At 43.8% G+C, this 27,187-nt stretch overlaps 1 protein-coding gene across 9 annotated transcripts in view; it reads right to left on the reverse strand.

Annotated features, from left to right (window-relative positions):
• The window catches only part of LOC146362447 (triple functional domain protein), an 81,435-nt gene that overhangs the window by 22,639 nt on the left and 31,609 nt on the right, over positions 1 to 27,187 (reverse strand). For 8 of the 9 annotated variants that reach the window (XM_084919980.1, XM_084919985.1, XM_084919981.1 and 5 more), the window contains exons 3-17: positions 19,283 to 19,357; positions 16,038 to 16,152; positions 14,215 to 14,407; positions 10,778 to 10,882; positions 10,364 to 10,560; positions 9,830 to 10,070; positions 8,995 to 9,117; positions 7,971 to 8,162; positions 6,671 to 6,802; positions 6,330 to 6,560; positions 5,538 to 5,660; positions 4,029 to 4,220; positions 3,431 to 3,600; positions 1,180 to 1,354; positions 148 to 343 (exon numbers count right to left, since the gene is read on the reverse strand). In XM_084919980.1, coding sequence (XP_084776106.1) covers positions 148 to 343; positions 1,180 to 1,354; positions 3,431 to 3,600; positions 4,029 to 4,220; positions 5,538 to 5,660; positions 6,330 to 6,560; positions 6,671 to 6,802; positions 7,971 to 8,162; positions 8,995 to 9,117; positions 9,830 to 10,070; positions 10,364 to 10,560; positions 10,778 to 10,882; positions 14,215 to 14,407; positions 16,038 to 16,152; positions 19,283 to 19,357 — 2,460 coding nt within the window. Of the gene's footprint in view, positions 1 to 147; positions 344 to 1,179; positions 1,355 to 3,430; positions 3,601 to 4,028; positions 4,221 to 5,537; positions 5,661 to 6,329; positions 6,561 to 6,670; positions 6,803 to 7,970; positions 8,163 to 8,994; positions 9,118 to 9,829; positions 10,071 to 10,363; positions 10,561 to 10,777; positions 10,883 to 14,214; positions 14,408 to 15,527; positions 15,876 to 16,037; positions 16,153 to 19,282; positions 19,358 to 27,187 lie in introns of those variants that run through there. The other variant, XM_084919984.1, reaches the window with a different exon arrangement.

A 27,187-nucleotide genomic window follows, 5' to 3' on the forward strand; every position in this document is an offset into this window, starting at 1 on the left:
CAGATGGAAGATGACCGAGGTCTGAGGGAGGCCACCGGGCGACAGTCAAACACCTCCACAGTTTTACTTTACAGCACTTAAGGGCAGATGAAGAACTGGTAATAAGAAAATGTCTAAAAAATAATGGAGTCTGAGGAGCGGACTCACCGGAGGCCTGGACTTCGTTGACATACTGCAGCAGCTCCTGGCCCTGGTGGATCACATCGAAGGTGAGGTTGTTCATGGTCAAGGCCTTGTCAGCGTGGTGCTGGAGCCTCTGCTCGGCCAGCGTCAGGTCCTCCGTGTCAAAGTCATTCATTTGACCTGTCAGCTCCTCGTTCCACGACTCCAGGTCAGAGATGATCTGAGGAGGGAAGAGATTGAATTTAAAGGAAGCGTAGTATAGAGTAGCTTTAGTGAGTCACGAGTCTGTGAGATTGCTGCACTAAGGCACAATGCTGCGTGGGTAGATGTTTTTCATACAAATTACACGTATTATTCTTCCAATATCATTAATTCTAAATGAAAAATACTTTTGCATTTAAACGTGTGAACAGCACATTTTCACTTCTACATTATACAGAAGCACAGGCTGTTCGATTCTGTGTCCACACGCAACCGTCTTTGTACTTGAAGCACCCGTGACCTCATTTTCAGAGCTATCGAGGGATTTTTGTTGCTTAGCTACAAAAAACGGTTTCTAGTGCTTCTGCATTCCTTCTTTGTGGACATCAGGTCTCTACAGTTTGCTTAAGACTGTTTAAACATTCTTATAATGGCAGATAACTGGGCTGTCACTGAGAACAGTTCAATTCTCCTCCACCTGTCTTGACAGTGTTTGATGTCCTAATTTCCTCCTCTTTCTTTGAATGTTTACCTCTTGAAAGCCTACCAGGAGTAAGCACTGAAGCTCTTTTATGAACGGAGCAGTTTGTGTCACATTTCAGACCTTGCTTATGAAATAAAATGACTGGGTTTGCATCAGCAGTTAGCAAAGGTAGTCTAACCTTGGAAAAAATAGTCAATAATTCGTAATTAAGGGTACAGGGGAGGTATTCAAATGTCTGATGAGAGAGAAGTGACACTGATCAGTTGTAGCTGAACCATTTACAGCCAAAAGTGCAGTGAGTGAGGCTGAACTGAGAGTTTCTTTCGTATAAACAGCTTCCTGTGGAAACAAATCCACCTATGAGGACTCACATCAATGGCATCCCTCTCAAAGATGCGGAGCTGCAGGAAGAGCTCCAGTTTGATCTTCCTCTCCTGGAAGAGCTCCTCCATCTGTGCCTGGGCTTCATCCAGCTGCTGGAGGACGCTCTCGATGTGGTTGATGGAGCTGTTGTGGGGCGTCTTGTTGCTGGAGATGGCGGAGTCCCTGCAACACAAATGCACAAACGGCTATTAAACCATGTGATGAAATGCTGACCATAAAAACAAGGGACGCAGAGCAGCTTTAAAGGGACACCGCAGCACAACAGGGAGAGCCGTTGTGCCGATATACTGTCTCATATCAGGATTTGGTTCAGCCAAATCACAAGCAGCTGCCCCTTTATGTTTTCCTTCTTCTGATTGGCTGTCCCTCTTAAACAGGAGGGTTGAATGACTCCCGAGTGAGACTTCTGTGCCAGTTATGTTTGTAAGGGGACAATATTTGGGATGTCCGCTCACTTACACCACACAGAGCAGAAGAAACTGAGACGCTGTATTTGAGGAATTACATATTCAATGCACATATTAAAACTGTGGGCATGTTTAATAGGAGCACCCAGCATCGTGACAGACTCCCTCTGTCCTTCATTTTGTGACAATATATTGAGTGTTTGAAATCCCGCAGCGAGTCAGCAGTCTTAAATGGATTTCATTACTTAATGAGAAAGATTTCTAGTCCATAACACAGCACTGGAGCCAAAATAGCAACATATATTTTACTGTTTCACCACAAAGGAAAACTGAAGTCGTGCATTTAAGCCATCAAGCTGGGATCTTCATAAAGTAAGACAAAACATTAAACCTGCACAGAAGTGTTAATTAATGTGAATATTAAATTGAATAAACAAATCAGACGACCCTCTGTGAGCAAGCACTTGGCAACAGTGGAAAGGAAAAATCCGGCAGAAACATGACCACAATCAGAGCCGTGACTGGTTGAGGGTGAGGGGAGGGAGACGGGACAAAAGAGAGCCAGAGATTAGAGGTGTCTGAACACATTGAGAGTGAAACTGGATCATGGGAACCCCCCCAGCAGCCTAGAACTATTACAGTGTAACTTGGGGGGTTTAGTGTCACCTGAAAAGCACAGACAGCATCTGTGTCCCGATCCCAAACTGGGAGCTGGTTCCACAAAATTACAGAACCTCCTAATCTCTTTTTAAAGAGAAGAACTATTGCATATTTTCAGGGATTTTAGAGCTAGAAAAAATAATAATGAATAAGTATTTATTACAAGAGGTGAATGAATTAATTAATAAATACAAATTAGTGGCAACTGTGGACCCAGTCCCAGCCTTTCACAGCTCTCACTCTCAACCAGATGCCAATCATTCAAATTTATAAAAAATTAAAACGGCCTAAATCGCTCCGAAGCTCACATGTCGCGTGGGCAACGGGGTCTGCAAAGATGCATATATTTTTGTTTAAGACGAGAGAGAGAAAATGAAGCAGCTCATACAGATTCTGACTCATCAGTCTCACAGATACACGTATGATGCACAAACATGCAAACGACAGTTTTGGGGAGGCTAAATATGAGCAAGCAAAGAATCGGAGGTCAGGTGTGTTCTGATTGGCCGATCGCATTGGTTAATCTGTGCAGCGGGTGCACTCCTAGTCCTGCGCACACTCGTTAGCAGAAGGTGTTTGGAGTTACAGTTGCCTCCTGGGGAGAGTGTCACACCATTGGACACGCATTTTTAAAAGCAGTGTTATGTAAGACTTCACCGTGGAGCCAATACACCGTGGAGAGCGAGCAATGAGAGACAGAAAGAGGAAAAAACTGGGGGGGGGACTGGAACGTCCTCTGCATAAAAATAAAGCTGGATAATGAGGGTCAACTGAATCCTCTTCTCCAACACCTCCTCCTTGCCTCTCAGCTTTCTTTGTCGCTTTTCACGCACCGCCATTAACGTCTTCAAAATGACACATATTGAATATTTTGAGCTTTCGCCACAAATTTGAATTCCAAACTCATCCCCGGTTAAATTAACCTGCCAAAACTACAACTGAGAGAAACACGGGAAGAGTACTATTACATAAGGAGACATGAGTTTTTTCTTCCCTCCTTGTCTTGACACGTTTTAATATCCCTGCATATACGTGGGCAGAACATGTGCACCATTATCTGTTACTAGTAGCTGAACGGATTTTAAGGATCAGTTGGATTGCATTACTTTTGCATCAGAACATCTTTGTTTTGAGAGAGTCCATACTCGAAATACAATCTCATTTGCACTACCTGAGCTGCTGGATGAGGTCCTCTCCCTCCTTGATGACGTTGACGGTGACCTGCAGCGTGGTCTGCTGCTGCTGGCCGAAGCGCTTGATCAGATCCTGGACGGCCTCCACAGACTCGGCATAAACGTCGTCCAGCAGCTCCTTCTGGAGCTCCTCCAGCCATGTCCACAACTAGAAGAAGGGATGTCAGATTTTTTAGAAATCTTATTCAGTTTGATTGCAGGTAAACTAGTCTAATGGTTTATCCACTGGGTTTCTGGTAAGTCATATACATGAGCCTGTGTGACACCTCTTTTTTGTTAACACTCGTGTTCTCACCCTGACCACAGGATAGGATCCGGCATACATTTATCACCTTTTTCTGTATTACAAACGGCGATTATCAGAACCTAAAGGGAGGACAGTATAGTTACTGACCAAGTCCTCTCACCAGTTTGAACAATGTTAATTGCTCTCTGACTAAGTCCATTAAACACAAAATATAAACATTTCACCTGGTAATTATTTCCCTCTTGCTCAGAGAGCCCTGTGAAAGCTCTCAACCACACACACACGCAGCCCACCATCCACTTCAACATTATGTCATCCCTCCTGCCCACCTCTTTGACGTGCGTGTGGAAGGCGACAGACATGTCCAGCAGGACTTTGCGCTGCTCCACGCGGCGAACAAAGTCTTGGATCCTGTCTTCGAGCTGGTGGGCGGCCTGGTAGATCTCCTCTGGGTCGCACTCTCCTGTCTGGGCCAGCTGCTCGGCCGCCTCCAGCAGCTTGTCTGCATTGGTGTACGTATTCTACACAGAGGCCGGAGGTAAAGGGGGAGACGGATTAGCTGAAGAAGGCAGTGTAAAACGAGCGCAATGCAGTTCGAAGATGGGCAGAGAGAGAGAGAGAGAGAGAAATCGTACAGGCAGAGACAAAAATGAAAAACAGGATATGAAGACGTGTATACTGATTAAATCAGTGACAGCAGAGCTTCACAGAAATAGGTAGTGAAAGGAAACAGATACAGACAGCGGGTGAAGGGGACATACAAAGAAAGGCGCAGAAACAAACGGAAACAAATGGCTGTGTTACGGTGGGACGTCAACAAGTTGTTGATATTTTTTGGTTAAAGTTAATGAGGCTGTCGGCGTATTCTACACTACTAGTGTGGAAATATAAAAGGATTACAGCTGTAACAAATGCAAAACAGTATTTTTAAGTATATGCAAGTAATATTTTACATTTTACATGCTTGCTGTATAAACATAGTATGCAGTAACTGAAGGTGTTAGATAAATATATGCAAGCAAAGAGTAGGAACACACAGATGTAGCAGGTGCACACCACTTCTTAGTGTTTATATAAACAGATAAAAATATAAAAATAAAAAAACAGTACTGTTAATACAACATCTCAACCATATATGGCAGTATAACCCAAACTGAAGAGTCACGGGGTAAGCTGGCATTAAAAGACATTTTTACTGCAAACAGCTGCACATGCAGATGCAAGTCTGTGTGTGCAGCAGGTGTCTACACATTACTTTGGGTGAAATTGTGAAAAACCTACTGAGAGCTTATCTAGTTTGTAAAATTATTTTAATCAACTAAAATCAAGGCAAGAACCTGACCTTGGCCAAATACCTTCACAAAATGCTGGGAATGCATTAACTTTTACTCAGGACAAATACTGTTCATAAAAAACTATTTAAAAAATAGAGTTAAGCTAACACTGAAACTAATAAAACCAACAATGTCAAACAATAAAACCTAGAAACTAAGTCTTTATAAACAAAAACTAAAGTATCTCTGCTAGCTTGAATAGCTAACATTTTACATTAACAAATTAAAGCTAATAAGCATTAGCATAGCCGAGATTTGCTAACCCTCACTGCACCTTTACTTTTTTTCATTTTTCCCCCCAATAATGAGTCAGAGTGTCTTTCACTAATAGTGAAATGCCCAAAGATTATAAATTAATATAATAACATGGAGACACAACACAGTAGAAGACATTACAGTGGCAAAAGAAGAAGAAAAACAGCACACAGAAACAATACAAACACCAGCAATGCAGTGACTGGTGCACTGGTTTAAACCTGACAAAAGGGCCAGGAATCAAGCTACCTGTGCCACTTCCTCAAAGTCTTCATGGCGTTTCTGGAGAGCTCTGGCTCGGTGGAGAGACTTTCCCACCCCTGTGTGTTTGCTGAGGAAGGCCTCGCCATGGTTTTCTATCCAGTCCAAAACCTGTGCAAAGACCACATTACCCACTGTGAAACGTATAAAACCACAAGGGGGCGCTCTGACGTGGTATTACTGCCACAAGTGTTAACGATGAAAACTGTACATGAGAGCAAAGGAATGGCAGAAATAACCATGAGCACGGTTAACAGGAGCCACAGCACGGAGTCTTTCTTTGCACACTCCCCTATGTGCACTTTGTCCTTCGTAGGATGAACAGCATCTGCATGGCCATATGACCCAATTCAGTTGCCATAGCAATAGTTGCCATGTCAACACACTGAGGAATGCCTATGATTTTTGGACAGTGTGCAGCGGTATTGTCATGTTGGGACCATTTGATTACGGTATGCAAGCTTTTATTCTGCAGAAAGCCTGTTTATTTCAGGCCTTCATCCAGTGCTCCTATCCACAGCGACATGTGAGGACTGAACGTGCATCTTTCCAGCAAATAACTCAAGGACATGTCGATAGGAAACATGCCTGCGGTTGCAATCAAACCCTCTATTAAGTGTAGTATTCATCTAGCCATAAGCCTAGCCTGCTATTTTCAAATTAATGTCTAACCCTGGCAATTAAGCTCGGTCCTTGGAATTACAGTGTGCTCGAACAAATGCGCGCATGCATGAAGATATAAACAAAAATACACGCAGTAAACTGGAAACGTGTGCGTACCTGCTGGACGTCCTGCTGAAACACGCAGAGCTGCAGGCGCTGGTGCAGACGCACTTTACGGTGCTGCCAGATGTTTTCCAGCTGTCTCTGGTGATGCAGCACCTCGTGGATGATGTCCAGGACGTGGTGCACCGCCTTAGAGTAGTTTGCCGTTGCCGTCAGTGAATCGGCACTGCCTGGGGTCAAAGGTCGCTGCAGCTTGTCCAGCAGAGCTTTGCCATCTTGACTCACCTGAGGTTAGAAAATGTTTTGAACTCGACGTGAATCGGAAAGATAAATGCCACTAAAGCTAATCCTGCCCTCTGGACAGCAGACTAACTCCATCGTGTGTGTGAACTTGCCTCCGAGTAAGCAGCTGTGATGTGCTCGTACAAGCCTTGGTGATGGTGGATGGCATCTTCGAGGTCTTGTAACTCAGAAGGCAAGTCCACCTCGCCACATGCCTTACACCAGGAGTCCACATTACTCATGTACTGCAGCGAGAGGAGAAGCATAGTTCACATGACACACTGGTGGTTTATACATCTGTGCGCTCTTCCCAGGGGTCAGAAACAGCAGAGCATAGAAAGACATCGCCTGGGTGTAAACCTGCAGAAATCATCTTTTGCCCATGAGATCTATTAGAAGAATTATCTATAGCTGAACCTGCTGTTCATTGGCCTGTGGTGACTTCCTAGAAGCTTCCTGTACCCCCCTGTAGGAGTGATGGGAGAAAACATAACAATCATTAAGATTGACCTCTGAGAAATATCTCCATCCTAATGATTTGCCTTTTAAACACCTCTCACATCATAATTGGAATCACATACAGAAGAGAAGCTTGCTTTAAGTCTTTGTTCTCTTCGTGTATGTGTTGAGTGGAAAAACCTCTGGGAACAAAATGCCCTTTTCTATTTCATCTTACAAACATGAAAGGCTGGTCTGATGACGGCAGCATTCCAGGTCGGAAAAGTCGCACCGCCCATGTTCCCTGGCTGTTATTCTGCTTGTGTACTTTTTAAGGCCATGAATCATTCCATAGTGGACTGACTAATGAGCAGGGGCAAAAATACCAGCAGATAACACACACACACACACACACACACACACACACACACACACACACACACACACACACACACACACACACACACACACACACACACACACACACACACACACACACACACACACACACACAGTACTTACATTCAGAATTTATTCATGCAAATATATGTAAATGAAATGTATGTGCTAGAGTTTATTCAATTAAGCCAAATGAGTACTTTACAATCCAAAAAGTGTGCACGTGTGTATTCATTTGCATTCATTACAAAAAGGTCAACACCTCGGCTACCCGAACAGCACATCAGCACGAGGTTTACCGATTGGTTCCCACTGAACCAGTGTTCAAGGACTAGTTAAGACTTTTGAGAAACAAGCTACTTATCATAAGAGCTAAAAATTGATAGGGTTGAGCTTAATTACTAAAGTGAGGGTACAGGATCTATTCTTTTTTGACATTTCCATTCATTTATAAAGAAAACAATTAAAGCATGGGTCCAGCATTTTTCAAATCACAACATTAAAGGCTCAAACAATAAATTCTAACAGATTCAGTCCATGAACATTTCTTGCCATTTACCATACTGTCACACTCACCTGGTCACATTTCTGATGGAAACCGGCTGACATCTCTAACAGCGTGCTACGTTCATCCAATGCGGCGGCGAATGCCTTCCACTCCTGCTCCAACTGACTTGAGATCTGCTTGATCTGCTGGGAAGCGTAGTGACCCGACTCCAGCAGCCGGTTCCCCACGGACATGATCCGGTTGATGTTGACGTACACATTCTGTACAGGACGATGAGGAAGAAAGGCGCAAAATGGCAGAATATTTTCAATCACTAATTCATAGAGAAGCAAAAACTTGGTCTAACATCCGAGGCCACAGGTACGTGCAGACGAGAGAGGAACTGAGAGGAGGAACCAAAAGAAGGTTTAAAGCGGTATATTATTGTGAGAATGGGTCATTCTGCACATTGAGCATGTTTACTTCAGGTACTCAGGTATATTTTTAAGGTAAAGCTTGCACGATTACTCAATTTACATTATAACATCGGTATTAGGTCATACGGCTGCACATTACCCAGAAAATAATGCACATATTTTTGTGTTTTTATTTCTGAAATACCAATAAATATTGTTTTTTTGTTTTAAAAAAAAGTATTTTGTTCCATATGCAAAAAAAGACAAAAAAAAAGTGCCTTAGAGCTGGAAACACGGTTAATACATCATCGTTTAATAAGTGAATAGGCTAGAGAAAATGGCAAACTGAGGAGCTTAAGTAAAAGACACTATTGGTCTGCTACTGTTTTTTTCTCATCTGTGAGCAGAAACCCTCAGCGGCTAGATTGATTCCTCGTCTCAGCAGTTTCATAATGGTTATGTAAGGCGGACTGTGGATAGAGAATAGGATTACTTAATACCTGGTTGTGTTGCTCCTAACATGGAGAAAATGTGCAAGTGCACGGAAGCGCAGGCTGCTCTAAACAAACACTCAAACCCAGCAGTAGAGCTTGACACTAAGTGCAATAACTATATTATTATACAGTGTAGGGCACCGACTTGAGTCCAAGTGGGAAGAAAAGCATTATCTCCTGCTGCGAATCAGTGTGTGTCTCACCATGCAGTTCATGGCAAAGTGGCTGTGCTGGGTTTGCAGCTCCACAGCATGGGGGTGGTTGTTGCCGATCTCTGTGTAGCCTGCCAGGAACAAACCCTTGTTGTGCATGATCCAGTCGAACATCTGAGGCATGACGACAAATACACACACAGAGAAAAAATATCAATAAAAAAATAAAAGCACAGACACACAAGGGCTGCGTTCATTACTAACTCCTGCAGATTGTTGCAAGAACAGGCACAAACAGCTGGGACTGAGCCGTGTGGGCAAACCTGAGTGTGTTTGCTCACTGCTGCAGTGTTCGAACATCTATCCAGGCCAGCATACAGAGAAATGGACTGCCTCTATTAAGAGCATCCTCTCTGGCTCTCTTAGAGAACAACTTGTGGCCTATGGTGTCCTAGCAACAAGCTCCTACTACTGCAGTGTATCCAAGACTGCAGCTCGCTCTGTGTTGCTGCAACCTGCTATTTTATTCTACTCACTCCAACACGGATCTGTGCATTTCTCTCCCTGTCTCTTCTTATTTTGTGACACAGCTGTCATCGCCCGAGCCATCTGGGTGGCAGCCAGAGTAGGTGGCGGTGCACCTGCATGAGCTAGCCTCCATCTTCCCGCCTCTCATGGTGGAGGAGGGCAAACCTGTTTAGTGTTTAAGATCCCGAGGGCTCGATTACAGTACACGAGGTCTTCGCAAACAGCATCAGTCGATGCTTCTCAGTGTGTGTAATTGCATTTTTTTTTAAATATGTATATTGGCATTTGTGTGCCCTGCAGTGATCACCAGCTCTGGTTATAGATTATCACTACAGCTCACAGAGAACCAGCCACAGACCTTCTCTGCATCCTGCTCGAACAGGCGCAACTGGAAACACTGATCCAGTTGGAGCTTGCGGACGTGCCACGCCTGGTGGAGGTACTGCCGGGTGGAGTGCAGCTTGTCCAGCAGCTGGGTGATGCGCGGCACCAGGCCTTGGGTGTCCACGTTGCACACTCCGCTGCCGCTACTGCTGCTGCCGCCGCTGCTGCCATTGCGGTTGGAGAAAGACTCGCTGCTCTGAATGCGCTGCAGCAATCTGGAAACAGATTTGATGTTTGCGTTAACATCAAAGACTTAAGGTTTTTGCTACTGTTTCAGTCAAGCTAGCCTCCGTTGTTAACTGATAACCCCAAAAAGGAGAAAAAAAGGGGAAAAAGAGCACTGCCCAAAGTCTTGATCATGCTCCAACCTGTTGCCCTGTCCATCTTTCATACAAATGACCTGGATTCCCATACACAAACAGAACAAAGACTTAAAAACAGGCATTTCTGATACATTATATATGATATATAGAAAGATGCAGAACCACTGTTTTGTTTTGTTTTTTACCTTTGCCCTTCAGTGTCCAGTTCCTCTATAGGAGCTTTAATGACTTTCTTCTTCAGTGTGGCGTGCTCTTCTATCATCCGTCTGGCTCCTTCCAGGTCTTGGGGAAAGTCTTTCCTTGACACGGTTTCCTGCATCTCTTCTAGTCGAGCCAGCATCTGGGTGGCATGGCCAGAGAAATCCTCAAATGCTACACGCACCTGGACGGAAACACCAGCAAACAAAAAAAACACTGAGTTATGGTGACCCACTTATGGGCAGTTTGGTTGACTGTCTTAAGAAGGAAACAATCAGATCAGAAAGAAGAATAATCCTGTGTCCACTTGTGTCTTAATCATCCGATTTGGACATCACTGGGGATTTGGGGGATCTTGGCACAGACAGTCTGAAGTGACAGGACGGCTGAGCTGATCGTACCTCTATCCACTCTTCGTGGTTGTAGTCCAGGCTGCCGTCAAAGTCTGCTGTCAGCTGAGAGGGGTCCACCACTTTCGTCAAGCCTTCGAGTGACACCATGGTGGTCTAGTGGAGCGAGAAGCAAAGAACGAGGGGTTAAAGGAGGGAGTTCAGGTGGACACTTGAGTGGTAAATGCTTCTAATCTTTCACCTTCTGCCGTGTTTCGTTGCTGAAAAGTACGATTTTTATTTACTCACAGAAAAGACATCACTAACGTCTAGTCCTCTTTCCCCCCCCCCCCCCAATTACGGCAGAGTTGTAGAGATGCGACCTTCAGCAGAAGCTCCGTGATTAATAACATGCCTTGAGATGCTGCTAATTTAAGCACACTCCTCCCGTCTACCAAAGAGATCCTCCACAACCCAAAATGTTGTCTTTGAGACTTCAAAACTCAGAACTAAACCTTTAACAGCCCAGCGCAACTTTTCTTTGCCTCCTTGATGTTAGACTTAAGTGAATTTCAAATCCCCAGCATGATATCAATTTCAGTGATACGCCGAGGAAAAGTCTCCCTGTGTTGCCTGTGTTTCCACCTCCGCACAAAACACAAAACACCCCCACACACATGGCCAGAGATGGATGGAGTCGGAGCGATCGCTTGGATAGGCTTTGTGTAGGCCAAACAATGCAGAGATGCACTGTTGTCCTTGGGTAAAAAAGCACAGCGGCTCTTGCCAGGGAAAAATACTGATGCTGCCGCGTTCGCTATTGTACCGATTTGTACTCCGCTGAATGGAGCGATAGTCGGCCAGGGACGTTTGGGTAGCATTTTATGCTTGTGGTGAACTGTGCCATTTATCAACAATCGAACGAAAAAAAGAGAGATTGAGACCGGCTCTCTGAGCTTTGCTTTCTTTGTGTATGAACTGATCACAAAAAGGGAGGAACATGTCCTACTTCTGGTTTCTATTACACAAAGCGAGAGAAAAATCCTTGATGCACACACTGAATGCTGGACGCTCACACACATACACGCAACTGTAGTCCTAGCAACAGCCCTATATCAATTTTGCATGAAGAGTGCAAGATGAAAACTTCTGAAATCTTAATAAAACATAAAGCATGGACAGGGGGGGATGAAGCCTGCACATGGATGCACATGCACGCTATCCAATCAATGCCTGTGCGGCATGACAGACCGGTGCATGGATAACTATAACGTTCCCTGTGGCTATTCTTCCTATCAAAAGATCAATATGATATAATGAGACTACAGTGAGGTCGTGTTCATACACATGTGAGCAATCACAGTAAATTTCCACACTCGTGCGTTCTCCTACGTAGCTATAATCAGAAGCTAGAGGGGAAAATTTCCACTCCGTATCAGAAAAACGCACTGCATAAAAAAAACAATAAAGACAACACAGGAGCTTATGCCAACCCAAGTTTCACCACAACAAATGAGAGCTGATGATCATCGTAGTAAGCAAGGTTGGCTAATGACAGATCAAACAGGGGGAGGGGAATTGTTATTCCGCTCTCATCGGAAGACATTTACTACACAGGCTTGTAATCAGATGAAGTCGAGAGCTCCGCTGGTGCACATTTCAGTGTCGAGTTTATGACGACGAAATGGTCAGAGGGTAAAAAATAAGCCTGTTCGTGTGAACGCATCACTTAATTAGCTGTGAAAATGCCTTCTATCGCTTGACTGACAGCATAACGAATACTCATCCTCGTGATCTGCAGCGAGCCGTTTTTGGGTTCGATGTGATGAAATTTTTTTCCCTATGGCAGACAGCTGGCTGGTGGTGTACGCACCCAAAGCAGCGGGGAGAGGAAAATAATGAAATGTGCTGACAATGAGCAGCTCGGGGGTGTGGAGGGAGGGGAGGCGGCAGAGCGGTTGTTATCACAGCTCAGCTGACAGCAAATTGGAGGGAGGTGAGGGTGGGGGCTTTTTAAAATGCTTTTGTGACGAGTTCCTTTAAAATGCCAAATGTAAAACTGATACGCTTGACAACAGGCAGCTGTGAGATATATATGCTCACATATCAACTGCAACAGTTCCCTTAAATCAGGGATGTCAAACTCATTTTACATTGTGGGAAACGTACCGCCCACTCTGAGCTTCAGTGGGCCGGGCTGGTGTAAAGAAGTTATTTTAACATAAAAAGAAGTGCAAAATAACACATCTCTGTGGCAGAAAACAGGAACTTTCTTACTTTTAATTGTTTACAACTTATTAACTTTGGTCTAGTATGAATGGTGATGGAGGATCTTAACAGCAGAAAAATGCAAGAAAATACAGTTAAAAGTCCAAAATTGATGCCCTCCTTCACACTTCCCAAAGTCAACCAGTGAGCCGGACTGGAGTCTTTGGTGGTCCGATTCTGGTCCCGCTCCCCTGAGCTTTATGTTTAACGCCCTCGTCCTAAACCTTCCTTGCTTTAAAGACCAATATAAATCGTTAGATTTATTTTTTTCCCGCTTTAAAATGCAAAATTTTAAATGTAGAACAAGTAGTCCTTTGTATGTATTCATTATATTATTTGACAGAAAATGTACTATACTGTTACTTTTAGCATAATCGGGGTATGAGATTTTGGTCATCCAGCCCTGCCACCTACTAAACCCTCTCGCTCTTATTTTGAAAGCTCAGTCTCTGCTAAACATCCAACACCTGCCGACAGTCAAACAGATTGAAACTCCACCAGCTTGGACTGCAGCTGGTGACGCCAGTCCTTGTTCTTTTGGGGCCACTTTAACCAGAACCTGCAGCAGGTGGAGGTCTGCTCCGTGCGCCGCTACGCCAAGCTCACCGACCGAGGCTGCACAGCAGAATGAGCATTAGCAGCTGCAGTCCAAGAAGGCGAGACTCCCTGGAGAGGCAGCTGATTATTGCGAATGTTATTGCTTATTGCATAACGTTTATTAGAGGGAGGGAAAAAAATGTAATGAAATTCTGGACAAATTCTGAGTAAGAATTTAGTTGACGGCAATATTGTTTCCCCTTGTTATTTATTATTCCCCTTTGCACCAGGGAAATAAAATAAATCTTCATTTAAAAAACGAAAAGAAAAAACAAATTAACCTGTTTTAAAGTCTTTAAGCTCTTGATTGATAAACTAGAGTACAACTGATGCCACACACTCGATAACTACCATCTTATTTGGTGATTTCAGTCAACATGGCTGATATCTGCTCATATTTGGATGATAAAGCGCCGCATCACCAGTGTGAATAGTACAACCCCTCCACAAACAGAGTCCAAGTCTTTAAATATAACAGTGTTAAGATCACTGATTACTCTGGCAGTGCGAAACAAACCAGAACCTGTTATTTCAATGAAAATCACTGTCTGTTGCTTCTATTCACTCAACAGCTTCCAAAGCTATTTTTGAGTAAGACATCGAAATATTCTATCACTGCCTCGAACACTGGCTCAACATCCTACCTCGAATTCAAACTTGGAGCTGCCGAAGTTGGTCCTCTGCTTCTGCCAGAAGTTGTCCGGTTTGATGATGAGCGCGACGTGGATGCAGGACGGGAACGACTCCTGCAGGATCTTCAGCAGAGGCTTGATGCTGTCCCACTTGGAGCCACGCATGTCAACAATGACCGTGAAGCCATGTTTACACACCTCCTCGCTGGGATGGACAGAGGATGGAGGTCGGCGGGAGTGGGAGGAATTAAAGAGAAGAGATGGAGAGTGGGCATGGGGTGGGTGGGGGGAAGGGGGCCAAGAGAGATTGGTGAGAGTTTAATCCGGAGAGAGAGAGACAGAGATGACAGTCGTGGGAAAGGATGAAAGAGGGATGATGGAGAGGAAAGGACAGATGGAAGAAGGAAGAACAGAGAAGAAGAGGAAAAAGAACCAAAACAAACAGTGAGATGACGCATTTTCTATACTGTGAGAAGCCTACGCAGCAAATCCCACACACACACCCACGCACCCCTATGCACACACAGTCACACACACACACCCACACGTACGCAGAAACCTGCGACGAATGAATCACAAACGCATATATGCATACATATATATGTATATATATAAAAATACAGTTCAGCCCGTTTGTGCATCAGCAGCCTCTTCCCCCTGTGGTGCTCTGCTCTGACCATCATCATCTTTATTATCGCTGCACAAGCTTGCATACACGCACTGAAGCTGAAACCTGTCACAGTTATCTGACATGCCACAACAAACAGAATTTGTCTTTAGGATTCAGAATATTTTGCAGCTCATCTGCCATCTGTCCGTTTCCATGTCATTCCAACCACAACTACTTTATTCAATCCACAAACTCAGATCGCTGCGTTCCTTTCTAGTATGTCATCGTGTTGTTTAAAAAAATAATAATAAAAAATACATCACTTTAAAATCTTTCCATCACTGCATCCCTAAATACCTCCATCCTTTCCCAAACCTCTCTCCCTCCCTCTCTCGGTGGAACAGCTTGTCGCTACACACACAGTGTGCAGCGATGTGCAGATGTTCCCTTTCACAAACACAGGGATGCCAAAAACCCCAAAGTTAAGAAAGATGTGCAAGATGTGACACGATGACATGAGGTTTTCAAAGCCCAAAATTCAACTTGGAGTCTAATTTAAAAAAAAGCAAAAAAAAAAGCAAACATGCATAATGTTATGGAGGTGAGTGTAGATGAAGAGGGTGGATGCTTTTGAGAGATATGCAAGGAGGAGAAGAAGAAGCAGCATGCCGGGTCAAAAAAGGAAGGAGAAGGAGGCGGATGAGCGACGCTTTACCTGGGAGGTGAGGAGCTGCTCGCCTACAGGAACTGCTGCTGCACTGCCTCGGCTACTGCGACACTTTGTTTTGCTTTCATACACACGTTCGCTCCCTCCCTCCCTCACACACACACCTCCTCACACATGCGCTCTCCAGCTCTGTCAGTTTTAATCCTTCCACCCTCTGCCCATCTCAGCATCCTCCTCTCTCTCTCTCTGTTTAAACCTCTTTCCTGTTTTTCCCTCTCCATTTCTTTTTCTGTTGCATGTCGCCTCTGTTAGCTCCAGGCTTCTCTTCTCTGTCTCAGCATCTCACCATCTCTAGAAGCGATTTCTGGCAGCCGAGAAGCTGCAGCAAGATAACTGCTCCTGAATTATTACGCTCTCCGTTCCTATCACATGCTCATCTCAGCCCTCTCACGTGTTCGCTTATAGAGCTTTGAGCACTCGCTGTGGGAGTTCATGTCATTCTGAGGCACTGCCACACACACCCACCCACACAAAATCACATGCAATGAAATAAGTAACCTGGGGATGCCGGCGAGGTAAGCGATCAGTCTCCTCAGGTCGTCTGTTCGTATTCTGTCGTGGTTGCTGCGTGATGGGAACGTTAACACAGGACCACCACGTCTGTCTCTGCCACCTGAGGTGATGCACACGCAGACACACACACACACACACACAGATAAAAATTGGAGTAAGGACAAGTGTGTATGTGGCACAGAGTTTTGCAGGTTTAGTGGTATCATTTGCACCACTGGAGCATAACAGACATGATCGTAGGCAGTTAGCTAACCCAAAAATGAGCGACAGGCTAGATAAATGTGTGACCCCGAGGCAGCTGAACCGAATGCTAAAAAAAAAGAAAATAAAAAACAGAAGTTTTTGGGGGTTTTTTTTTTTTAAAGGACAGGAGATAATTTCGAGTGAAGTGTTTTATCGTTGTCTCTCTGTGCAGTCGAGCTGTGAAAAATGAAGTGGACCTGCTTGCAATGGGCTCGTGGCCACGCTACAGGCTGTTTGAGACTGCACCGCGGCACGGCAGCGCTCACGTTAGCTGATGAGCAGCGCGTGCAGCAGTTCTTCACTGTAGTAGTGGTGTGCTTACATTCACTAATTAAGAATAAACACAAAACACAGCTGGTGATGATAATGAAGTTAAGCTTTCATTTATGAGCAAAAAAGGGAAAAACTATCTTAACAGGATGAAGGTCACAGACGAGAAGTGGACCTTTTATCTTTGACAGAGTCCTGTGCAGACCCTCAGTTCATCCACTGTCTGAAACAAAACATACAGAAATAACCCCTGACGCCCCTCTCTATGACCTCCATTACTCCTGATGAGCTACTAAACACATTTTGTTTTGTAAATGATCGTCACCATTAGGGCCAGAAAGGAGGAGAAAGCTTTACTTTGTGCTAAATGAATCCTGACACTGCGTAACTCTACAAAGTTTCTTCAATTATCTGCACGATGGCTGAACAGACTGATTTCAGTCTATGTGCAGGCAGGAGGAAACTGTTTCTTCAAATATGAAGATTACTTTGATTTTTAGTAAACAGAAAGGATGAGAGTGCGATGGCCAAGTGCAAACACCATCCAGGGCAGAAACGACTGAATTATACTGCTAACACAACATCTGTGCAGAGAGCCGAGAAGAACTCAGAGTGAAGTTAAAGATGAGCCCAGCTCAACACAGAGGCAGCGATGAGCAGTCAGGCTTGTAGCTTACATTTCTACCTGCACCTTTTTCTACAGCGCGATCACCGTGACGACTGCTCTAAAGCCTCTCTGGGCTGGTTCTCAACGCTGCTTTGTTTTATTGGCTTTGTGTTCGTAATTAATCGCTAGAAGAAAGATCTTGTGTGCGCACGTGTTAGTATAATGATTTATTTTAGGGTGTGAGACTGTAGCCTAAGCTTGGTAATTATGTGACAAAGCATTTCAGGCCATGCTGCTGAGTAATGTGAAAACAATGTAACGTCTATTATATCAAATGACTTTTTCCTGGCAACGTTTAAGTAAGGCAATGCACTGCTTTAGAAACAAAGTAGCAAGTCATTTGTGACACACCATTTTTGTGCACGGCCCAACATTGCTTGTAAATGGCTACATGGTAGCATTTAAATGTGCAGTGTTCAGGTTCTCAGTTAGTCGCCCCTTATGAGTCACATCTTCTAAACATCAAGATGGTAACGCTGGTGGCTACATCCATCTTCTATGTACAGTCTATTCGCATAGCCATAGCTACGTGCCTGACCTCACCTGATGTCACAGAGCCCAATGTTAAAAAAACAAAACAAGTACTGTCTGAATTGAAGCATGTAGAGCAGTCTGAAAGGGTTTTGTTTAGACTGAGCATTTTCTGAATATTATTAAAGCTGTATCTAATATTAACACTGCACTATAACAGAATATGACACAACAAGGAGAAACAGAGTCTGTTCCTTTAAAAGAACAGAAAAGATAAATAAATAAATCAAACATGTATATATGATTGGCTCTCTCCAAACAGCAAGCAAGCCAAATGCATACATTTTGTTATGCAGAAACTGTGCACTGTTTTTTTGTACATGGTGTTTGAATTCTGCAGTGTTTGTTTGTGATATTTTGTGATCTTTTAAAGGATTTTTCAGACCTTTTATCTTCTCTGCAGTCATATTTTGTGCTGTAATAATATTTTTGCTCCTAGTTTCTGGCCACTTGCAGAAGAAGAAAGCTGCTTCGCTCACGTGGGAACTCAAACACAGGCCCTCTCTGCTCAGCCCGCAAATTAGTGAGTTCAGTCGGGTTGCTGTGCGCCTGTAGGCTTGACCCTGCCGCTCAGAGGAGAAAATCAAACGCTCACGTGGCAACAGACAAACATGAGAGAGGGCGAACATGGCCGATTTATTAAGGGGCCAAATTGGGGATAATAGGCTTAGCTTATTTACCCTCCTTTTCACTAGCGGCCCCTCCTCTACCTTCATTTCAAAGCCAATTATTCCACCAGTGTCCACTATGGGAAGCTGGCAGTAAGTCATCTCCATGGCAACACTGCCCTGACTCTCCTTCTCTCAATTTCGCTGTTTGTCAGAGTCCTTTTCCTCGTCATTGTGTTTCTAACTGTGACCTTCTCTGCCAGCGCACACACCGATTTCACTTTGTTATTCCATTTGGCTCTTTGGAGATCTGAGTGCTTGCATTTGCACGAATACGCACAAACGTAACAGTAACACACATGCACTCAAAAAAAAAATGCTTTTGTGTGTTGTGCAAATAATCCTGCTGGATGTTCTTGGCAATCCGCATCTCCAGCTCAGCCTCCTGTGAGTTTTCTCTGGCACCACTCGAGTGTGTGAGTGCGAGTGTGTGTCGGACGTGGTTGTGTTCCTTGGGTGGGGGAAGGGGGGGGGGGGGGGGGGGGGCGCTGCTGTAGCTCTCTACGCTAACTGTCCTGCTGATGACGGTCAAACAACAGATATCTGTGTGCATGTCAGCGTGTGTGCTGTGTGTCAACTGGGTGTACATGCGTGTGCTTAAAGACAGGTCAAGAGCCAAGTGTCTGGGCCTCAGTCTGACCCCTGCACAGCTTGTTACTGTGTGCGTGTCTGTGTGCAAGAAAAAGAGGAAGTCAAAAGTACAGCTTAATACCTAGCAACTGTCTGGGTGTGTGTGTGTATACAAACTAAGTAGTACAAAGTATACATCAGGCTCTATTAGCTTTATTTGCCATGATCAGACAGCAGGGGGTGGTACATTTTTGAGACCAGACAAACACACATAACCTTACCTGACAGAAAGGCAACCTTCTCTTTGAGGATGGGAAGCACCTCCATCGCTCTCATCTCCTCATTTCTCCTGAAACCTGTGAAGGGATGAGGAAAGAAAACATGGGGTTTGAATACAAGAACGAAATAATAAAAAAAAAGCTTTTCCCTTTTTCCCTGTTCTTGTGCAGTTGAAGAGCCCAGATTATTTGGGACAGAGCAGATTTTGTCTAGTCGTAATCTGGTGATCTGCGGCTTTTAAAAATTCGCCGTATTCAGTCCCAATTTTGGATTGCTTGCATCAAGAGGAAAAAGTCTGTAAGATTCCCGCTCTCACGCTCACACATACACACAATGAGACAGCGGTCAGAAACAGTAATGGTGAGACTGTGAGGCCAGACGCAGAGCTGCTAAAGCTCTTAGTGTAACAGAGGTGAAACGGGGTAAAGAAACATTAAATGTCACAGGCCACTTTAGCTCCCATCAGCTAGAGTAATAATAAAATGCTGCATTTATTGAAAAAGACTGAGTAGCTGGTGAATTTTCACATCTACCAAACATTGAGTGGTGAAAACGCTTGGACTATGAAGATTAAGCATAAAGGAACCTTTAACTAAACTTTGCTCTGCAGTGTAGCGATTAACATATTCACCTCATATGTAAAAATAAGAGCTTCCCAGTTAGAGAGCATACGAGACACACATACACAGTTCGTCCACCCCTGGGTAAGAGAGTCACTGAAAGCATATGTACTGTGTTCACAGTGAAAGCAACGTGGCGACCACAGCGACTATCAAAGTATCCACAGGCGACCAGAGATAAACTTTTCTCAACTTCCAGGCGACTGATGCAACGACCAATGAGAGTGGCGAATACGGTTCGCATAAATGTTTTTAATGTTTTACTCATTTATATACAGGCTTTGCAAATAACGGCTCACATACCAGGGCAGAGCTATTACTATGATGGTTACCACGTGGTGACACGGACTTTGATCCTATTTTTCCAGAGCTCTTTTATAACAACTCTAATTATTCAATTCAATAAGAATATCTTCTACGTCCACATCACTCTGTAATCACTGCAACTTTGATTGCAAGCAGATTGTGTTGGAGGTAACGAAAATGAACAAGCGGCACTCTGAAAGCGCGAGGCAGCTGGGCAGCATTTACTTTTAAGGGATTAGTGTTGGAATTTTTACATATTCGTTTTGCTTTCTTTGTCCTTTTTAAATGTACAGGTAAGATAGTCCAGCACAGAAGCTCAGACACACAGCTATACAGAGGGTGATGTTGCAACTGATTAAAGCTGTTATAGCTCAAGTTTCCTGTCTAACTTAAGAATTCTAAAGTAGTGTGCTGTGTTTTTATTGGACAGTCATAATGGCACCAAGCGGACCAATCATAGTCGTCACAGTCTACACTGTACTATATATCAACAGATGACTATAACACATGAAGTCTATGGATTGCCAAATTGACTGCATTTTATTCACCTTGCAGGACTATAAAAGTCGGCACCAAAGTGCACAGCAGTCTATCAAATATCTATAAATGTCAACCTCATTGTGGTTTTAGGGGTCGTCAGGGATGCCATATCATTACGACTGACCTTCTAGAAAAGGTGGCTGACAAAATGTTGGAACAGCAGGCAAGAGACAAACACTGTTAACCATAAAGCCACAAAGCAAATGATTCTGCTACATAAGTAACAAAGCCTGCCTCCTTATTAGCCCAACACAGCTGTGTGTTTTAATACCACAAGCACTTCTGTCTCTGCGACTGCAACCCATAAATCCCGGGCAACTCCAACTGACTGTCAGCAACGAATGTAGAAAGCATCTCGACTTTCCTAATTCCCCTCCCTCTATCTGAGGAAAACATGATGATTTTCTAAATGGCACGGTTATTGAAGGCCATCGAGCTGTCAGCCACAAAACATGAATATAAATAAAGTTACCTTCACCGCTTCCTCTCTCAATCTCCCAATGAGTGACATTTTCCTATAAATAGTACTTGCTTGTATTCACTGATGAATCACACAATGGTGGCTGACCCTTTGGTTTCCTTATGAAAGCATAAACTTTCTCTTCATCACGGCTTCTCCGATACTGCCGCTCTTATGGGAAAAACTCCTCTGGTGTAGACCATAACGACTGATGTGTTTTACATACTGGTTTGTCTAGAATAGATAATGAGAATAAACTGGAGAAAAACCCCACAGTGATAATGTGGGCTGTAAACTGTCGCCATGGAAATGTCAAGCTGAACCTCATGGGTGTGACGGTGTCAAACAAGAGACACCTTGCCAGAAGAGAGTGAACAGCTGGACGGGGATAGTCAATAAGCACAAACCTTTTCAAGCAACTCCTGTAAACACAGAAGTCCCTGAAGTGATTAAACCCACGGCCTTAAAACACACACACACACAAACACACACAGGCAGAATAAGCCCCAATTTTGTCCTTCAGACAGAGCAGAGGTCTAGTTTATATGACTGATGGCCCAGACGAGTTATATTTCCCATGTGAATCTTTTTCTCTTATTCTCTCCTTGACATTCTGTGTCCCACTGACGTTTGCCTCCTTTTTATTGTCAACCTGGGTGTCAGAGTAATGCCTGATTTATTTTACCGAGTTAAACCTTCAGTGTGTGTAATGGTGTACATCTATCCCCTTATGGGCGATTCCAGAAATATAACTCCACAGCATGGCAGCAGGTAGGTGTTTGGCAGTAATATGCAGTGTAAACACAGTGTATGGATTAGCACAAAGATAATACAGTGCTGTGCAAAAATCTTGAGCCACTCTCCATTCTTACATTTTGCTAGGAAAATGGGAAATAGGTACACAGAGTTATTGTAACATGACTGATGGAGCTCCTTTGTGTGTTATCCTGTCCAGGTAAGCTTCTACTGCCCTGGCAGTGTGTTTGGGATTTGCCAAGTTTTAGGAACTCTTTGGGAATCACCACGTTGGTGCAAAAATGTGATTTAATTATTTATCATAGATTCAGTTAAAAAAAACAAAAAAACAAAACAGGCTGCTAATAAAAAACTGCCTAAAGATACGAACTCCAGATATTGACAGACTAAAGTGAGAAAGCAGCCGATGTCCAAGAAAACCTTAAAGCCTTGTTCAAACCCACTTTAAATAAAGCAAAACAAAGACTGGCTTCTTGGAAGGAAAATATAAAGAAATAATGGATTTTTTCACGTACACTACCTCCATGACAGAAAATGTAACAAGCGGTTACTGTATTTAGCTCATTGTCGTGCAGTAAGTGTGTAGACACACACCATTGGTATTATTTCCATAGTTCTGGCAATTTTAAGTCAGTTACATTAATCATTTTCCAAGATTTATCAGCTCCAAATCCAGCTCAGCTTCGTGACGACAGAGCTAACGTAAATAATAACACTACCCGCTGCAGAGGAAATTGAACGCAGTACTACAAATTAAACTCAAGAGCCCTACGCTGCGTCCTCTCAAGCACCTTCAACGTGCTCTTCATCTGAGGTACAATCCTGCAGTATATGTGACACGCTGTCTAACATGTGCAATTAAAGCTGTTAAGAGATCAGCAGAGAGAGAGAGAAAACAATGTAATTCATCTGACTCCATTTTAGTCTTATGGTGTAGTGGTAAACTGGTAAGACACACACAGACGCACATTTACACACAATTTGTTACCGCATATTACATAACAAGTACTGTAAAGGGGAGGAGTACCGTCTCTGTCATCCCTTTAATATTATTATCATACAATTGCCAGGTCTCTCTTGAAAATGAGATTTTTAATCTCAATGGGATTTTTTACCTGGATAAATAAAGGACTAATAAAATAAAATAATAAGCAAACGCTCAGAAACACACCCCTCTCGGGCACTGAAGTGTTTTTGAAATTGCACTCCAGTCTCTGGTCTCTGCATGGCGTCGTATTTACGACTGTATGCTAATGAGATGCTAATTCATTCCTGCCACCGGAGGAGATGGATGAGAATCGGGACTTGTCTCTATTTTTACTATTCTTCTCTCCTCTCATTTGTCTCCTTCCCTCCCTCAGGGTGCCACAAAAAACAAATTAGCATGATCAACTACATTTCCCACTGCGCTCCTGTAGAGAATGAGCTTGTAGCTCTTTATAGATGAAGCATGAGAGGAGGGGAGTGCAGACAGAGAGCGCTTGCTCTGGCTCTGGCTCTATTTCTGGGAGCTGCACATGGTCCAGATCCGCTCTCTGAGGAGACGGAGAGCGCTGGGGTAGTCAAACTGGGTTGAATCTCAGAATTATTTATTGATCGCTGCGTTTCAAATTCGACTTCATCAAACTTAAAAAGACGTAAGCTTGGGTTGTCCGAGCAACACTTAAAGCCAAAAAGGGATGGTTCCAAAATGTCAAGGAGGCATTCATCTGTCACGTTTGAGAAGCTGCAGCCAGTGAGGCATTCACAGTTATTCTGTGGCAGACTGGAGACCTGTGCAGGCTACACCCTGCCTCACCCTACGACAGCTGGGAAAGGCTCACCCCCACCTCTCTCCATATGATCCTGCTGTATCGGCAGCTTTACCTTTAAGTCTCTTTATGAAAACTTAGGACACAAGATATTAGGAATCGCTAAATGTGCTATCAATATGGGTAAAAGTTAGCCTATTTTTCTCATCTGTCACAGACGGTATGTTCCAACAATAGACCGTCATAACAAACAGTGATGTTTTCTACCCTTAACTCTCTATAATGTGAGTGAGAGTGGCTCACTCCAACATGGTCCTCTCAGGCACAAAGCTTTGGCCCACCGACCTCCTGATCACAGCTTCTGTTTACAACGAGCAGCCAATCAGAAGAAAGACGTCTTAAAGTCATGGGGAAGGGAGCTAAGGCAGCTTGTTTCAGGCAGAGGAACTGAGAAGCTGCAGAGGGCCCAAGTAAAAGATAAACATGGATTGTTTTGTTTGTTAACTCGTGTAAAGCTAGTGTAGTGGAGTTAGAACTGAAAAAAGTCACTTAAAAAATTATTTTAGGTGTTTTTAATGTTACATTGAGTGATTAACACATTAGCAAGAAATGAAACACCTATTCAAGGTATATTTATTGTAAACACCGTGAGAATTTGGATAACAATTGTGAGCATTTACTTGTTTTGACTTACATGACAAGGCTTGGTTGGATTTTAGGAAACTGGGATAAATGCTTTTCATTTTCTAGACAAAGAGGTGTGAAACATGTGACCTGGGAGCCAGAATTGGCCCAGTAGAGACTTCAGAAAAACTGAGCTGTGCTATTAAAAAAAAAAAAAAACTAATTTTTTTTCTTATATAAGGATAACTCAGGAATTAAAAGTGTCTAAATGTCTTTACATTGACAGAAGGCAGAGTTTCACCAGTTCGGCCTATCCTATGATCTATATGAGCCGTACGTCCCCTTTGATTGAAGATGAGTTTGACATCACTGTTCGAGACCAGCTATGAAAATGATCATACTTTCTATGAATTACAACCTTACATGACACATACAACTGCTTTGGAACAGATTGTCTAATACTGTGGTCATCATGTGACAATACGGCCATTAAATTACAAGAAAGCTGCTTTTGTAGCAGCTGCCTACACGCTGCTCCCTGAACATTACCTCGCAGCTTAGCTCGAGCGCGATGTTTATCGGCGCCACTTATTTACAGCAGCGATGCCAAGCTAAATGCTCAAGAAGCGCGCTTATCGAGGTGAACTGCAGCATATGCGCACAAACAGATAAGTCAGCATGTTTTCACCACAGAGTGATTCATCTTCTGAAGCAAAGACAATCTTTGATGTTGCTTGCAAACCTGCTGTCTGATTGGCCGGCTGCCACTGAGCAGGAGGATAATCAAAGGTCAATGAAAAACCTAATGTTGACAAGAGACGAGCAGAAAACCGCTGTGTGTTTGGAAGAGAGTGTGAGTGTGTAAAAAGAGCGCACAGTGAGGCCTTGTAGTTGTTTGAATTTGCTACTGTACGGCGACTTTTATCAGATTAAGGTTTCACGCAGACTGACCAAAACACACATACACACACCATCCTTCTTATTTCCAGAGTTTATCTGAGCAGTATTTTGGGTGGATTTCTTCTTTAATCATCAAAAGTAAAAGGTAAGTTTAAAGACACAGCCACTCCATCCTCCATCACCTCCCAGCACTCTGCAGTGCTCTGGGAACAGAGAAAGTGGCACAGCAGCTAAATATAGAGTGGCCAGGTCACACCCACACCCGCACAGAAGCAGACTGGAGAACAAGGGTTTCTGGGTAAATGATGAACAAAACCAACTAGGAGGAACCAGGAAAATTAGTAAGCTAATGAAACACATCATTGTGTCATAACTAGGCTGAGGAAAGAGAGGGGGGGAAAAGAGAAGCGGTGTATGACAGTGAAGGAGGAATAAAGTAGACGTCAGGGAACGATGGAGGGACGACTAAGTTCAGTTTCCATTGGGTTGATTGAGGGATGACGAGGAAGAGCACAAAGGAAAGGATGGTGCTGACTGCATGGTAGATTCTACGTCCCCCTCTCCTGTGCATCACCAGACAGGCAACACTGTACCTGTCAGCGGGACGAGGGAGGAACCAGTATAAGCATACTGCCACTTGTGATTGGCTGTCCAGCAAGCCATGCTTGAAAATTCTTCCCCAAATTGTAAAACCTCCATAAATTGCTGTGGATTTGGCTTCGGCTGCTGCTGGAGAAATGCAGCCCGCTCGCAGCATCATCTAATCATAGAGTGACTGGCCGATGTGCCGACGGGATCCCAGTCCGCTGCGGGCAGAGCTGCCGCAGCTGAAGCTAATCCTGAGATTCCTGAGGGGAGATATTCCAACCCTGCAGACAACCAAAACCACCCATTTTTGGTGATGTCTACACATCCATATGGAAAGCTGGAGCAAACATTTCCAAGGAGAAATTGGGTTACCGGTGCAGACACTTGGGCTCTGTGGATAAACAGTATCACTGAGAACCTCGTGTGGCATTAGGTGAGCTGCTAATCTGTCTGTCTTTTGGAGAGACAGGTAAATGGAGGTAATCCTCAACGTGCAGGAGGGGCAGCAATTATAATATGCCTGCACTGCATTTATGAACGAGGAGAAGCCGCTTAGCACAGGAAGTGAGTCGTGAGGTTGTAGGCAAAACGCTTCAGCTCCGCCCACGTACAAAGTGATCTTCTCATAGTTCACTGCTTTGCAGCTACGGTAGCTAACCCTCTAACGTACTTAGCAGATTGCCATATGTCAATCGAGTGCTTTTCCTTCACTTGTATAGGTACTTGCTTCAATCGGCTCAAATCGCCCATGTTGTTGCTCTGCAGCCGCTCAGTATTAACCTATGCTAGTAGAGGCTGGGATTGTATATGTAAACGTTGACTGTATCGACTTGGATTTACGGCACCTCCTCCCAAGAGCCAACAGCACTTAACTCGATGGTGATGGTATGCCAAGATAGATTGCTGACTGGTTGAAAGTGGGACTTGCACACCAAAAAGACCGATCATAGCTGTGTTCACTTGACAAGAAAGAAGCAGAAAAACGAAAAGGAACAAAGTATGACCCGATGATGGAGCGTTGTTATGTTTATCTCTTTACTACAAAGAAGTTCTTTATATATCAGGATTTCTGTCTTCTCTGTTGGGCTAAAGTGAAGAACCAAAAACAGCACGAAGTACTGCATTAAACATTAGTTATTATTAATCTAATCTCACCTCGCTTTCACTGTGCATCTTTTCCTTCGTCTCCGTCCCCTCACTGGTCACAGCAGAAGCTGCCCCTCCCTGAGCCTGCTTCTGCTGGAGGTTTCTTACTGTTAGAAGGGGTTTTCCTTCCCACTGTCTTCACTCTTTAGCTAACAATCTAAAGCACTTTGAGGTAACTTTTGCAATTTGGTGCTTAATGGCACGTTATTGCTACAT

Source organism: Perissodus microlepis, chromosome 22, assembly GCF_051167445.1.
Source record: "Perissodus microlepis isolate ML-2025 ecotype Zambia chromosome 22, ASM5116744v1, whole genome shotgun sequence".
NCBI lineage: Eukaryota > Metazoa > Chordata > Actinopteri > Cichliformes > Cichlidae > Perissodus > Perissodus microlepis.